Source organism: Sipha flava, unplaced genomic scaffold (genome assembly GCF_003268045.1).
Source record: "Sipha flava isolate LNK unplaced genomic scaffold, YSA_version1 563_pilon_pilon, whole genome shotgun sequence".
Taxonomy (NCBI): domain Eukaryota; kingdom Metazoa; phylum Arthropoda; class Insecta; order Hemiptera; family Aphididae; genus Sipha; species Sipha flava.
Window position 1 is genome coordinate 77,706 of NW_020273544.1, and position 16,816 is coordinate 94,521.

Consider the following 16,816-nt stretch of genomic DNA (forward strand, 5'->3'; position numbering starts at 1 on the left):
CGATGGCTACAGCTTATCAGAAGCCAGAGTAAACGTCTTATGAACATATAAATAAAAATATCATGTATATTATACATAATTATGTTTGTAGAACTTCTGAACTCCCACAAACCCACTCACACACCCGAGAATATATTAACTTACTCGTTGATTGTATCAGTCGCGCAAGAACACTGTATCAATCTAATGCAGACATGGCACTTAATGTAATTAATTATTCATTAGCCGCAGTCTGCCGATGAAGTTATGTATACGTATAATTATTAATTATATACATACGGACGGGTACTTTATATTGTACAAAGTTAAATATTTTGAAAACATTTCACCAAGCGCGCAAATACATATGTGTACGTGTGTGCTCGCGCGCGCACGTACGTATAAGATAAAGTACGTCGTTTTGTGCACATTAACACAAAATATTTAAAAAGTATTATATATAATAATATATTCGAGCCGGGTGATTTTTAAGGAATGCTCATTCTTTTTTATGCTTAAATCATGCATTTCTTAAAATCCTGATGTATAAAGAACGTATACGTAGTCCAGAAAATAAAGTACCAAGGAAAAATACCCATAGCGTTGAAATTTGGCACAAATATTCGTTGTAGGGTACTTATTGGCATACTAAAACTTCCGTTCGCTCAAGTGCAGTACACATTCGCTCTTCTCAACTACTAAAAAAAATTGGTTTCCTCTTTTTTATTTTAAAAAAAATATGAACTTAATAGGAAATGTACATCTATACAGTTTGCTTATTCGTTAAACAAGTATTTTTAATCGAAATATATTCTTGTACAATTTCCATAAAATAAAAATTTCCTTAAATAATATAATTAAGAAAATCCAATGCTCGACTATAAAACGTACCCTGGTCGAGACGATTTTACGAGCATAGCATTCCCCAGTCGACTGAATAATTATTGAAGTAAAAATGGTGTTTCCTTTAAAAAAAAAAAAAAACACGTTAATTCATCGGAAAATAAAAGCTCTACAGGTGTAATACACAAATATTTTCTATAAATCAGAATTTGGAAAATGAATAATTTTAGCACATAATAATATCGGTAATTGCTCTTAAAAAAAAATCGACCTGTACACGTGTGGCATCTCGAACAAAAGCCGTCTAATGATTTTGACGGATTTCGCGCACCGCAGCAACACAATATCTGTGCTCGAACGTTTATTATCTTTATGCGATCGTAAATTCGGTCGGGTTAGAGTTTGTTCTACCCGTATTACTGCACACGGAAATGTACATTCCCCTTGGCACACACTGGTCTTTCGCTTGCGCACGTGCAAACTTAATACGTGTGCGAACTAATTAACATATATATACGTAAATACAACATTTTAGTGTTCCACAGTACATATTAACAGTAATAATACGCACATGTGATAAACTTTATCACTGACGCGAATAGATATACACTTGGAACAGTCCTCGCGAATGTGTTTATCTAAAACGTATCGGTTTATTTGATTCGTTCTGCGCGCGCTTATTAAGCCAGTGGTCCCAACCCGTTTTCATCTTGTGCCCCCTGGTAAATTATAAAAAAAATCTCATTCCCTCCTTCCTCTTTAAATTAAAGTTTAGGCGATTTTTAGTCGTTCGAATCAAACTGTGTACCTATCAATATTGGATTAAACGCGAAAAGAACATTCCACTATCATTATAAAATATAATCGTTATCGATGTGGATTAATATGAAAATATATAACGATTTCAATTTTACACATTGTAAATGTAAAATCTATATATCTCGATTTTCGGTTCTCAAAGCATTTATCTCTGCAGCATTTAATGTATTCTGTACTGTATGTACAGAATACATTAAATAATAAAGTAAGTTTATCTTAACTACACATATTGCTGCTTTAATGTTGGTTGGTAGTTACATGTAGTTACATGGTAGTTATATGTATATGATTATGGCTATGAATAAAAATATTGGATTTTGGATCAGTAATTAAAAAAATATGAAAAGTTATCAAAACGGTTGCCATTCATTGTCAACCTTGACATTCATAGTGAGTGACAATAAAAAATACTGACATTCATGACTGACCGTATACGGGCTTCTTAATGCACCAAGATTGTTGTTCGATAACTTCGAGATCGGTTTTTTTTTTTTAACGGGGCGACACTTGTGCCGCACAACAGCCCAGTCAAAAGTTCCGAAGCCCTGAACGGTATTATTGTTGTAAATCGTATCGTTGCCCGTTTTGAATCACTGCGGTAGCAGCTGTTGTCACGGACCATTCGATCGAGGGGTTCGATGAATGGGAGTTATTGGAAGGAGGGGGGTGCAATAACAAAACGATGGCAGTCGATTGAAACGTTGAGCAAACCGAATGTTAACGCGCGCCGTTACGAGTTCCGGAAGAAACGGGCGTAGTAAACATTCGTAATACGATTTCTCTACGATATAAATGTAATAACAGGACGTGTATCCACCGTTGTCATATGCATGAGCGTGCGCAGCCATTACCGGCAGGGTAGTCATGTAGTACATAACACGTCGACATTTAATATTGACAACAGATTTGCATGGGGTAACTTCGTTTACTCGGTAATCTTCATCGGGCGATGGTCGTGGCAGATGGGACAGTTTTTCGGACCGCTACGGAAACCGTCAGCTCAACGGTAGTCGTCGTAGACCTCACGGTAACCTTAACCCGGTGCACAAACATATCGAGTATCCGACGGAAAATCCAACAATCGTTTTTCCCGGGCACGCTGTGTTTCGTTATCATTCTCGTCGGACTTGGGTCGTGGATGAACTCGCTGAACGCTACGCAACCAGTACGGCTTGTATACGTTACGGGGTAACAAATTACTGGTGACAGTGGCGGTGGGAAGTTTTTTCCACTTGAATTACACTAAATTCATGAACCACCCGCTAAAATTGTTTCCACTGCACGATTTTAAACGGCTACGAATTCACTGCCGGTATACATATTTATATTTATACGTCATTAAGTTGTATTTCTGTATTCCTCATTTCATATTATTATTATAACATGTTCAGTGTATGAGTATTTTACCGTAATAATTATTTTCATCGTTTTCTTTTTTTAAATACCACCTACCCCCATTTTTTCACGATTCACGTGATTCAAATATAACCCCTTTGCGCCGCCACTATCCGGTAACGTTTTCTAAATCCTAGATTTTCAAATGGCTTATTCTCTATGCAACGACCGAATTTATTGAGTTCATTTAAGTGTTCATTTAGTTCCCGGAACTTTATCGTTTTAATAATAATAACAATAATCGTGCGATTCATTGATTATATCACAGATTTAATAAAAATAATGTAGCATTTTATTAATGCAATATAATGTTATCAATATATTAAACGAAAACATTTTTCCTTAAATTTTAGCTGAACTTTAAAAAAAAAAAAAAATAATAAAAATTAACAAAATAATAATACCAAGATATGGAAATACTACAATTTAATAGTAAAAGTTGTATTTTATTATTTCGTTTCCCAATTATTTGTTATGAGGTATAAATATTACACTTGAGTTCCATATTTTTTCTCAATATATAAAATGTTAACAGTTTGAATATCTTTTACATATTTTAGAGAATTTACTACTAGAGTACAAAACTTGACGTAGATGATTCAATTTGCTTAACTTAAGTTGTATGAAATTATGTAGTCTTCATATATTATGGTTAAATCGGTTTATGGAAACTTTCATAGGAAAATTTTTTTTTTTTAATTTTCATGGTTATACGTTATCAAAGTTTCACATTAATCGGATCTTTCAAAATAAATTTATATATTATTTTAATTAAAAAAATAATACCGAGATTATTCATTGAAATTTAGTTACAGTAGAATGCAAATTATTTAACGCATTTACTATGAAAAAAAAATACATGAATATAAAAAATAAATAGTGCGACAGGAGTTTGGTGGTTGCAGAAACAAGTGGCTTGTAAAGATGAATTATTGTCCTTTTATATTTCGGAATCAATTTATCAATGAATTTGGTTTGTCGACAATAATAGCATTAGGCAAACGAAATTATACATTTTTATAGCAACATCACAACAATACAGTATAAAATGTTTAATTCGTTTAACCCTTTGAAGAACGTAATTATATAAAATCATAATTATAAAGCGATTTAACTTAAACTTCATTCTTTATTACCTTTAGAAATAAAAAAAATTATAAATACATTTTTTTGAACTTTTAAAAACTCAAATTTTGAGGTGGTTTCCCATATAAACCACTATGAGTTATTTGATATTACTTTTTAATAATATCTACATTTTTTACTATACTGTTTAGACATATATTTTATGTCTTTTAATCAAACAAAAAAAAAAAAAAACATTAAATTATATTATAAAAAACAATGTTACTTGTATGATATTCTTTAAAACAATTGTTGGTTTCATTGAGACACAATGCTACTTCACATATTGAACAGGACCATTTACTACGATGAGGTTCAGATTTAGAACTGCAATTTGCACATTTTCTTGATCCACTTCTAATAGGCAGATGATTAGCGGCATTGAAACGTTTTTCATATAATACTTTGGGCTTATAACTATTTTTAAATTTTAATGATTTTTTTCACTCTACGTAGTGAAGGCTTTGAATTACCAATCAATGCAGTGGCCATTGCTAAACGAAAATGTTTGAGTGATATTTTTTTCCCTCTATTGTGTACACTTGAAGTAAATAACATAAATGCGTTATATACAGCGAGATCGAGAAAATGAAAAAATATTCTCATGTACCATCTTTTGCTTTTGCGATCAATTTTGTATAAGGTCATCAGCATATCAGCTTTATCAACATACCCCATGTGGGCATTATAATCTTTTACAAGTTGAAGACAAACGATAATTTGTGTAGTTCCATCTTTTTGTTTTCTATTTACTTGACTTTCTTGAGTTAGATCATGAAAGTTCGATAAAAAATGAATACCTTTGTTATCTTTCCATTTTATTGCGATAATTCCAGTAACTGTGGCTTGCCATTCATATTGACCTCTCGATAATTTTTATCATCAGAAAAATTTTTGAGAAATCAATTCTATGTGGTCTTGTTGTACCACAATCTAATACACCATATTCTAATAAATCAGCCATCAATTTCGAAGAAGAAAAGTAATGATCAAAATAAACTATATAATATTTTCCGATCAAGTCACGTACCATATCTTTAATAACTCGAGCACCCAAATTTTTTTCTACTATGTTATTAGTTTTTCCTGTGTAAATTTTAAACTGACAAACATAACCAAATTCGTCAGCCCTTGTCCATACTTTATAGCCTCGTTTTGTTGGCTTATTAGGCATATATTGTTTATGTTTGAACGCACCGTCGCGGAGCTTTTGAAAAATATTTATCGCCAGCCGGCCGCGTGACACTCGAGAACGTGCGCTCTGAAGAAGATTATGAAATATGGTGAGAGGAGGAGATGGTGATGTTGAAGGACAACAAAAGGCCAAAGAAATGATAGAACAATTAATTATATGCCCTTGGGAACAAACCAAACTTATTATTATTAAGGTTTACAAACAATAAGTAAATAAAAACAATCTTATCTCGGGTGGTGGTGATAAGGGTCCAACTGATATTCGCTACACCTGAATCCTAGATGGCAGCGTAAATAAGCACTGCTACCAACCGGCAGATCGCAACGGACAACAATCGTGGCGATGGATGGCTTGTGTCGGGAACGAAGTTGGTACTACTGGCGTACGCGATGCGTACGACGAACCGGCTTGTAAAAAGAACCACGGGTGAAAACCACGTGGACGCCAACGAAACCAGAGTGATCACGAACCGAAAACAGGTTGACGAACGGGAAACGCACTCTAAGAGGGACTGTCTAACACGCACAAAAGCGAGTTCGTGAAATATGTGCACGGTGATGGCACAATACCACTGTCCACCAATTAACGGGGTGTAAGGACGCAAGGCCGCAAAAGTTACCATAAGGTCGACAATATCTAAAAAAAGACGCGTTGACACTACACGCGGTGACACACACACGAGATCGACCAACGGTCGCGGATCAAACGCACGACAGATGACAATCGCGTACAAAAAGGAATCGGCGTTAGGAAAATAACACACACGGAAAAAAGGCGGCGCAGGCGCAATAGTTATCGGCCGGCCAAGCGCGACGTGTTACGAAAAAAAAACAAGTTTTTCAGCACACACCACTGCGATCGACGGCCCGGGCGACCGGGTGCGCGTCACCGGTGGGGGTAAAAAAGAGGGGGTGCCAACGGTGGTCTTCGAGAATCCTCGACGCTCGTCGTGATGGTGCATAAACAGTTTAATACATTAAAGTGAAATTTAGATAAATACCATCCAAATCTATTTACAGGCATTAAAGAAGAAATATACGGATCTCGCATTTCAGAAATAGAACTCCAATAATCTCTATAACTAGAACATTTTTTTAATTCCTATAAGTATATTCATCCTCAAAAATTGTTTCATTCCATAAAGAAATACTGGTTTTGGGTTTTTTCCATGTATTTGTATTACGTATAAATTTATTTGGTAAACTAAATGTTCAATTAACGTCTCAAGAAATATTTCTTGAAACGCACTAATCAGATTTAATAACTTTTTCATTCACATCTTCTGTTGGTCCTATCGGTTAAACAAATAAATCATTTCTTTCGAAATGTCTAAATTCATTATTCCACCCTAACCCATCTCTGTGAATTCTAGCAATCAAACTTTCTTCGTCATCAGCCGAAATGAAATGAAATCATTAATATTTACATTTATTGTTTGATTATTAATCATATTATCAGTCTCATAATTTTCAAAACCAAAAACAAGACCATCATTAAATACTATTGGTAAATAATTTAAATCTACGTCCATGAAAATATTTTCGGAATTTGTAGAAGTACTTGGCACATTTGTAGGATTAAACTCAAAATCTTCTATATCAGATTCGCTGGACAGTATAGATTCCCCATCACTCGGAATTTCTTCTCACTCATTCAACATCTCATTAATTCTTTTTACTTAATCGAAATCCATATTACTGATAGAGAAAATTACCTACAAATTTATTCGAACAAGTGTAATAAATATATTGTATAATTCAATGAAAACAAATATATAACTCGTAAAAATATTCAGTAAGAAGTATAATAAATTATCATATCCGATGTGATACTGTATTATTATATTGTTATTACATGTGCACAGTGGTTTCATATTATAACCACCAAGAATAAAGGAAATATTTATAACACAAAAAGATGTATACAACAAATAAATGTTTACTACGTTCAGTATTAAATTTGACACAATTTTATCTTGATTTTAAGTCGATAACTACAATTTAGAACCAATTAATCACAAGTTAGAAACAGAAATGAATGCTTATTAGATTTTTCACCAAACCGACCGATAAAATTATCAAATTATAGTTTCGTACGAAGTTTAAAATCATTTAAAACAAACGGCTCAGTCGAATTGATTGAAATATGATGTAAAAGTGATTAAACGAACATGCTTTAGCGGAACCGATGACTTAAATTTATTTGTTAGTCGACGTTTAACTGTAGGTATACCTTGAGCTCGAAAACGTCAATGACGTAAAAACGACTATAAACCATTTACTGTACAGGAATACGATCCGTGCAAAGTAAAAAATCAGTGACGTTATCGAGATATATATTCGGGTAAAGTAGCGGCTGATAAAAAGGATTTACATTATTTCTTGAGCTCAACGTGTATGGTAAAATGTCGACTAACAAAAATTGTTTAAAGTTTGTTTAAGTCATCGGTTCAGCCGAAATATACCGTTCAATTTCAATCGTATTCGCGTCACATTTTAATCGATTTTAATAATTGTTGATTTTAAATTTTTTGTGTCAAGTAATTTGTAATATTTCATCGTCGAAATATCGGTATCGGCGCAGTGCGGTTAAACGTGTCGTTTCGAACGATCCAATGACATTGCATATCGTTCCACGGGCACTTCGTTAATATGCGCGCAGGACCAGTGGCGTATTTACGGGGGGGGGGGGGAGGGGGGGGATAGATCCCCCCCTTGACCTTTTTTTTTTCCTAGGTAGCTATAAGTTGTCTCATTTTCTCTAATATTCTAATATGATAATATGATAATATATTCTAATATGATATTACTTTCAAGCATGTATGTTTTCTGTTTTCTAAATGTTCTAGTCGTGGTAATTGTACCGCTTTGATAGTCTGATATACTAATCGCCACTAATCGTTTATCGTTGGCGGCATGTACGACTATCAGGCATATACCTATATTATGGTGTACTGTATTTTGTACGTTTCTGCGAATTATTTTTCATGCAAGAGTGTTTATAATAAACCCGATAAGCAATCGGTAAACAAAACAAAATGACCATGAAGATCGTGGATTAACCATAGGGCGGCCGGGCGGGTTTATTTTTAGAAAATTTGTTACTAGTAGATTTATGGCTAATGTATAACTATATATATATATATATATATATTTTATCTTATGATATCGTGATTCGTTAAAAGTAGATATGTACGGTCATTGGACGTTGACGGATAGCGACGCCGCGCCATTCCGAGTACTGACTTACTGCCGAATTGACTATTGTTCGACTTTATTTTTTGCGTCTTGTAAGTTGTAACTGTGAAGTTTTAAGACAATATGAGTAATATTCAAAAACAAAAAAAAACTTTATTTTCTTATTTTAGTACAAATAAAAAAATTTGTTTGGAAAATGATGAGGTAATTATAAAAATTAATTCTTATTTTGCCTTGATCCACACTAACCTCAATAGGTAACAATTTAGGGGATTTTAAAAATGTATATTATGTACGAATTAATGGATGTTAGGATGTATTATTATATATTTCATCCCCCCCCCTAGAAAAATTCCTAAATAAGCCACTGCGCAGGACACGTGAATCATCATGGCGTGATACGTCTTTTTGCGGGCTGTTTGTAAACTGCGGCAAAATTAACCTTTTTTCGAAAGTCGATACGCTAACTGCAGCAAGAAAAAAATTCAACAACGTTATACAATATGCGACAAAACCGACAAGATAAAATTATGTGCAAGCTACGTTTATTTGTTTTACATAATAAAGATATCACGTACTATACGATATTTAATAATGTTATGTCTTGCGTCTTGCGTGTTCCCGTGTTTAATTACCATTTGTTTTTGATTCGTATTTAAATTTAAATTTAAAATTATTTGACCCTATTAATTGTTTAGTCAGAATGGCTAAACATTGCTGTAAATTCCATCACGTTGAATCAAGTATTATCAAAAGTTAAGGAACTGATACTTAGTATGTTTTGTTAAAACTTTAAAAATAGGATTTACCTAGTTGTACGCAAAACGTAACGTAACATAATTAACTAAAAATTATACGTACTTAGGTATGTGCATAGTATACATATAGTATACAATATCGTAGGCCTATGTTCGATTTCGAACGTCGTGGCTTTCGTGCAATTATGTTGTTTCTATTGGATACATTTCTCCTGAATTCTCTATTTCCTGTGTTCCGGATGCTTTCTGACATTGTCATTTGTGCGAGGGTCTTAATCTGGTCTATATAGCGGGGGGGGGGGGGGGGTCGGCCTCTGCTTTTCTTTCCTTCGACTTTGCCTTGGATAATGCCCATTTCAATACCACAATGAGATACTGAATTACTCGAGATTTGCGATACTTTTATTCCGTTTTCAGCTTTCGCGGTCTTGCGGAAGAAAAACGAACGCATATTTCGGTCGATCGTTCTAGCGAACGAAAGGTGACCACGGACGTGGGGTCCCGTGCAGCAGTACCGTTCGCACATCCCTCGGTCGGTTTCAATGTTAACAACGAGACTAAGAAGTGAATTCTTGCGAAGAGTCCAGTGTGAATATTGATCTCCGCATTTTTTTTTTCCTACAACACGTCTCATCCCGCCAACCAACGGGTGCCAAGCCACAAGACTTGAAAATATCGAAATCAATGCGACACGGCACCTGCTGTTCTTGGGGACAATTTGATTTCTAGATGTACAAGCATGTTTTGAGCTGTGCTCGTAGCTATTGTTTAACCGATTCATTTAAGCATTACGCCATGCAACCCGCACCTTACTGTACTATTTCTAACTCGAACTTACCGCGGTTACTGTATCGTCCGAAGTCATGACGACGGCCGGTGCGCGCAGATTGGTCGGTGACAAATCCAATGTTTAAATATCGTTGCGACGACAACGGAAGTGATAATACAGTTATTACGACACCACGTACTGTCCCAAAATTAGCCGTTCGAACATTGACGTGGTTCATTAAAATGTTTTACTTACGCCGCTGCAGCACAATAATTATACGATCGTCGGATTCTCCGGGAAATAATGAAGCGCGCACGCACCAGCTACGACCTATCTAATCGACGCGCGTTTTATGGACAAGAATAAAAACGCGTCTCGAACACCACCTGCGCTCGTGTAATAATATTATTGTAATGTTATTATTTCGAGACTTCTTTTACGATCCGATTTATTGGGGGCTAATTTTGCTCCGTTTTTTTTATTTATTTTTTATTCATTTATTTATTAATTTATTTTTATTATTATTTATGCATTTACGACTCACCGCCAAAACAGCGTTTCATCGGCTACTACAGAGCACACGTTTCTCGGACCTGATTTCTGCATCTTTACATCTGCATGTACCGTCAAGTGCATAAATATTATAATGTTTTTATGTATACGCCGCCGTATACCATTATAATGTCCGGCCGGAGATGAAAAACATATTACACGTGTGTAAACACTTATGAATGCATAGCCGGTAGTGAGTTAAACCCTGCTGAGGAGAAGGGGGAAGTTAACACTTTTCTCATTACTGTATGGTTAACGTAAAAGTACGCTTTGCGTTTAAAACATTTTAACATCGGCAAAAAAATGTTTTTATTACCCCGCTCGAAGTCCTGCTACTACCCATAATATTATTTAGGTAAGTATGCGTACATTTTTTTCACTTTGTAGAAAATTGAAAAAAAGATCTTGCCCATATGGCCTTATACATTTCGTCGTAGCATTCAGTTAACGTTCGGATAAATATTTAGTCGACCAGCGATTATTTAATGCATACTTTACAATTCAGTTTAGAAATTCAATTTAAATTATTTTTTGTTAGATTAAAAGTTTTCGAAATATTACGCTCTAAACAGATTTCATGAGTTTTATGGTCCTAACTTGCTGTTACTGTATGTAGTCAATGGTGGTACCAAAAACTCAATAACAAAATCAATCTGATGGCCAAATCGATAAATTCAAATCCTTATTCGACGAATTCAAATTACTGATACTTCTCTATTATTACTTTCCTCGCAACATTTGTTAACAAACTTTCTCCTACAAGGAGAAATCTAAATATACGACTCCAACGGTCCTATAATAATGTACACAGAACTGACATTGTGACTCCAAGAACCCAACTATCAAATTTCGCTGAAATCCCGATTCCGGAAAATCCACTTGGATGACTGAATGATCAATTAATAATTATCACATTATGAGTGTAATATATAATACGTGTTAATAGATTTATTAAAAAATAAATAAAACAACAAGAAAAATACACATATACCTATATGGACGGACGAATTTTATAATAACTGTTGTACCTTACATTTTCCAACGAAGAGTTTCAAGACAGAAGTCGAAGGAGTTGAATGTGTACACTTACCGATAATACCGAATTATTTATGTATCGTGGACAGTTTTTCCTCTTTTACTGAAACATAAACTAGCAAATGTAATAATTGTAATGCTGGTTTATACGTATAGTACGCGTATTCATAACACGACATTCTGCACAATATCGTATATATTTAAATGTCTCGGTCGTAAAAAAGTTGTTGTGCTTGTGTGTGTGTGTGTGTCTACGAGCGTGTGGGTGGGTGTTCACCAGACCTGGAGGTTCAATCAATGTCAATTAAACGTTAAAACAAACATACGCGTCGTGTGCTGCGATCCCGTCCGCTCGACAAAATGTATACACGTTATACCCACATAGTAACAATAATTCGTCGGACAATTCAATCAATACGCACGGAACGCACACGTTAATGTAGGAAGACCGTTGCGACAATATTGTCTCGTCTCGAATCGAATTTGAATAAACGTCGACGGTAAAACGTATAATTGCACAGCCATACACAACGTAACGTATTATTGAAGCGCACGTGTACAGGTACTACTGTTGTGCGCGTCGTGAAATTATACACATATACGTATGCGCGCACAAGTGTGTATTTGTATTATTTATACAGTAGAATGTAAACTCTATATATATATATTTATATAATATATATGTATATGTAAAATAAGAGTGTTCAACCATTTTTAACACGAACTGTTTATTATATCATCGATACTCTGGCTATGTCGAATACCGCTGTACATTTTTTCAAATTATCAAGAACCTACTGTTTATTATATGATATTCATAGCATCGATTTTGGCGGTCGGAGTAACAGAATCTGACTACAGTACAACGTTTGTATTTATGCAATAATACGATTGAAGCAAGTGGACGCCGTTGTATTGAAAATAAAAAACAATGCTCCTTACGAATGGTTTCCCTCTTTACCATAGAGCAGTGTTTCCCAACGTTTTTGTAATGGTAACCCATAAATTTACTGTTTGTTGATTAAACGAACCACCTCATCAACAGTAAAAAAAAAATTGTATGATAATATAGTATTATAAATAATCATGGTACTGAACTGCCCGAAGGTTGTGATTTTAAGATTAGTAAATTTAACCATTAAAAAATACATACAATTTGAGTATTTAAAAATAAGTATCTAATCGTAAACTAAAACTTCTCGTTTGTACCTACTCACATTGTAGAATCTACAACAATAGCGAAACTTCACATTATTGGTATACGTAGAAGCAGTGGCTTATATATGGGGGCGGGCTAATAGGCTACAGCCTCCCCCTCGAAATGTTTTAAAAACTTAAAAATTATTTTAAACGTTTGTTATATTTTAATGGTGCTATATGCTTATTTAGAATTTGAGTCCAACGTCAAATCGTTTTGGGACATTCTGTAAATTAAATGTAGATGAGTATTTGCTGTGTTTTGTTAGTAATTCTTAGATAGCAGTGGTAATTTAACTCTGTCTATAGTAGACCCTTCCGAAAATATTTCCTGTATACGCTATTGCGTAGAGGTATCAAATAAGAACATAATTTAAGCATTTACAAATCTACGGCTAAAATGATTTTCATATTTATTTTATTTATGGGTCGTCAGTTGTGACTCATAAAAAGTATTTCGAGACCCAATATTGGGTCACGACCCTTAGGTTGGAAAATACTGCCCTAAAGTATTCGTGACATACACTTAACCACTCAGCTACTTCGATGTTCAAAGAAATTCAATACCTACATAATATCGACGCCTCAGTTCAAGACTGCAATAACTCAAATTATGAAACTACTAGTTCTAGAATGAAATAAATGACCTCTAGAGGTGAATAATGCAACTAAAAGTTATTACGTTATGGAATCGAAATTGCAGTAATTTTGCAAATAATATTATGTAGATAACTCAATTTTGGATATTTTTGAGTTATTGCTGTCTTAAACTGAGGCGACGATAAATACAATATCCCTTTGACTGTTTATTATTATCAATATTTTTTCGTAGTCGGTAAAACTTTTTGATTTTAAGTTTTTCAATAACATGTCGTAACAATATACATGTATATACTATCACTATCAACTAGCAGCTGCCAAGCGCTAATTATTTATAATAACCAAAAATATAATTGTCGATCGCAGCGTACAGTGCGTTGAAAAAAAAAAATAAAGAAATAGAAAACAACTGATGAACGCCTTGAAGGTAAAAACTAGAAAAAATTATAAAAAATAATTGCAAATTACGTCCTCCGAATAGTTAGTGAAAACAGTAGACCTCGCACTAACAGTTTGTAGGTTTTTCGTTGCACATGTTGTGCACTTGATCGTTGGCGCCGTATACTTATCACATGTACTTAAGTGAATGTAAGCCGGCCAAAACTTCAAATATATTCTCCTTAAACAAATATGGTTCATATATCCACTATATTCGCTCTTTTCAACATTGACGTGTAATGTTATTGTGACCGATGTTAGCAAATCCTCATCACTAATTCGATAAATACAAGTGTGATGATTTCCGAGTGTTTAAACATTGATATTCCACGTGACAAAATCCTACTGTCCAGTCTTGATACATATAACTTATAAATTAACAAGTTTAAAAAAAAAAAAATAAGCAAGAAAATAAGACTTTATAAATATACACATTCGAACCTCTATTTAACGAATTAATTTGTCCTCAATAGCCCATAATGAATTACTACGATTTATAGAGTACACACACTATAGTACGTATTAAAAACAAAATAAAATAAAGCAATTAGCTATGATTTCGAATACACATCTTATTAAACCGTTGCTAACAACTTGCTATTATTATTATTATTATTATTATTATGTATTCATGTACAGTATCATAGTTATTCGATACATTATTACTTTAAGTTATTGAATTTATAAATCGTATTATTTGCATACACCACGTACGGTGAAAACAAACTTCGTAATGAATACAACCGATTTATTTCGCTTTTTTTTTCAAACAACCATCAAGTTTTTCAAATCGAGGTTCAACTGTACACACACGACGCAGTCGTGGTCGAAACGCTTACATACGAATACGATTAAACCTTACACGAACAACGAGATACAATTACACAATCGCACACCCAAATGTATACGTGTAGATTATTACGTATGTACACAGGCTCTACACGTTGTACTTTCCAGTCAAAATACGATTCGTCTTCTGCATTGTGTCTATTATTCTTGTGTGTAAACGTACTGACGTTTCGTTTATTTATTCAAGTACCGGGTGGTCGAATTCCCGATGTACGTTGTATCGTCGCATTGTATTAAACACCCCCATCGGGCATGTACACGGAACCTTTTGAAAACTGCACGGCGCACCTGGAACGCGGACGGCAATGCGTTTTACCTTCGCGGCGACGTAGCCAAGATTTTAAAACGAAAAGCAGTAACCTCAATACATTCCGTATCATTACAATCGCAGTCTAGTTTTCATAATCGTTATTAATTTTACTTTTTTTTTTATTAAACAGTCCGCGGCAACTATGGCCATTGGATGAAATGTTAAATTTACATGATTATATATATATATATATATACGTATACATTACAATAACAGTTTTAATACTAAATAGATAAAACAAACAAAAAAAAAGGATAAAAAAATACACTCTTAGATGTGGCATACATTAAAAAAAAGAGTTTAGAGTATTCAGCACTGGTTGCGATTACAATTTATTTATTAGTTTGTTTCCGATGAGCTTATAGATATTGGTGGACTCAGGGTTGAATATTTTTACTAGATGGTCAGAAAGTTGAAAGTATCTTCTTTCCATATCATGCAGAGAGCATTCGGTCAGTATGTGCTCGTTAGTGAGGGGTATCCTACAACAAGCACATATTGGGGGTTCTAATTTTATTTTTTATTTTATAGCAAAATTCTAATGTTGAATATCGTACTTGCTCTTAATTTCAATTCGATACAAAACTATTACATACCGGTGCGGTAAAGCAATTTCAAGGTGGGTTAATCCAACGCAATTGTAAATAATTATAATACAACTGTCTCGTAATTCATTATTAGTTCGATCGAATTTTCTTTAATGCTCACGTTTTTCCTTGGACCGTTTCGATAAAAAAAAGTACGGTTAACTTAACCTTACGCGTGTAACTGAGAGGGGCTGTATGGTTTTTTATGAATTCGTTATTCGAACACAATTTAAAATTGATAAGGCTGGCAGTAAATGAAACGCGTTTACTTGTACGTAACAAGTCATTCAATACGAATATAGATGATGGTAATTTTTTTTATTTTAATACATCGCGTTCACGTCAAGTATTATTATTTATTATCCGGTATCAACCAAATCGTCATCGCGTGTTTCGCAACAATATTACAAAACGATTATTCGAGGTGCCCAAATCGAGTACGAAGAGTAAAGAGTTCTAAATTTAAAGCTATATGACTGTAAAGAGCACAATGTTTCATATACCTACCATTTAATTCGAACTGCGTTTTCGTTTTATCAAAAAAAAAATATCTTACCAAATACTTTCATAAGTTACAGAAAAAATAATTGTTTCTAGATAAAAAAAAAAGATAAATTTGTTTTACGTTTTAAGCTCTAATTTTTTGAGAGTAGGTACACCGTAAGTAATTTAATATTAAACAAGCTATATGTTTAAATTAATGTTGTTAGTAAACATTATTATTAGCCAATAAGCATATCTTCACAAATGTTTCAAAAATTAAATACAAACAGTTAGAATAGCAAAATATTTTACACATGTAACAATGTCATAGTAAGTTGTTACATAATATAAGTATGTTTTTAATTTTATATTAGTAGACATATAATCGTTATTTGAAAAGATACTTGGTTTATCATGTATATCAGCGGTTTTTAACTTTTTGTAAATCACGTACCCATGTTGAATGAATCTTAGATTAAGTTGACATAACGAAACAAACACATTTATAATTTTTTTCGTTATATTATAAGTTTTTTAATTTAATTTAATTTTAATTATTATTTAATAATTTTGATTTTCATTTGTTTTTAATATTCTTAAAATTTAATTTTTATTTACATAATTCAATGGTTGGTGTTGCTTTGAGACACAAGTTTTTGAACATTGTAATAAAGATTATATAGGT

General features: G+C 33.6%; 1 protein-coding gene across 1 annotated transcript; it reads right to left on the reverse strand.

The window, feature by feature from the left end:
• Nucleotides 1-4,584: 4,584 nt before the first annotated feature.
• On the reverse strand, nucleotides 4,585-5,335 carry LOC112691114 (piggyBac transposable element-derived protein 4-like). Its single transcript, XM_025565269.1, has 3 exons — nucleotides 5,089-5,335; nucleotides 4,772-5,024; nucleotides 4,585-4,702 (listed from the first exon to the last, which is right to left on the reverse strand). Exons 1-3 carry the CDS (start codon nucleotides 5,333-5,335, stop codon nucleotides 4,585-4,587), a joined length of 618 nt encoding a protein of 205 aa, XP_025421054.1.
• Between the last annotated feature and the right edge of the window lie 11,481 nt (nucleotides 5,336-16,816).

Coding starts and splice junctions, on each gene's coding strand:
- LOC112691114 (XM_025565269.1), bottom strand. CDS start 5,335: ATGCCTAATAAGCCAACAAAACGAGGCTATAAAGTATGGACAAGGGCT. Junction 5,025..5,088: donor ATATGGTGTATTAGATTGTG/GTACAACAAGAC, acceptor AATTATCGAGAG/GTCAATATGAATGGCAAGCC. Junction 4,703..4,771: donor GATCGCAAAAGCAAAAGATG/GTACATGAGAAT, acceptor ATTTACTTCAAG/TGTACACAATAGAGGGAAAA.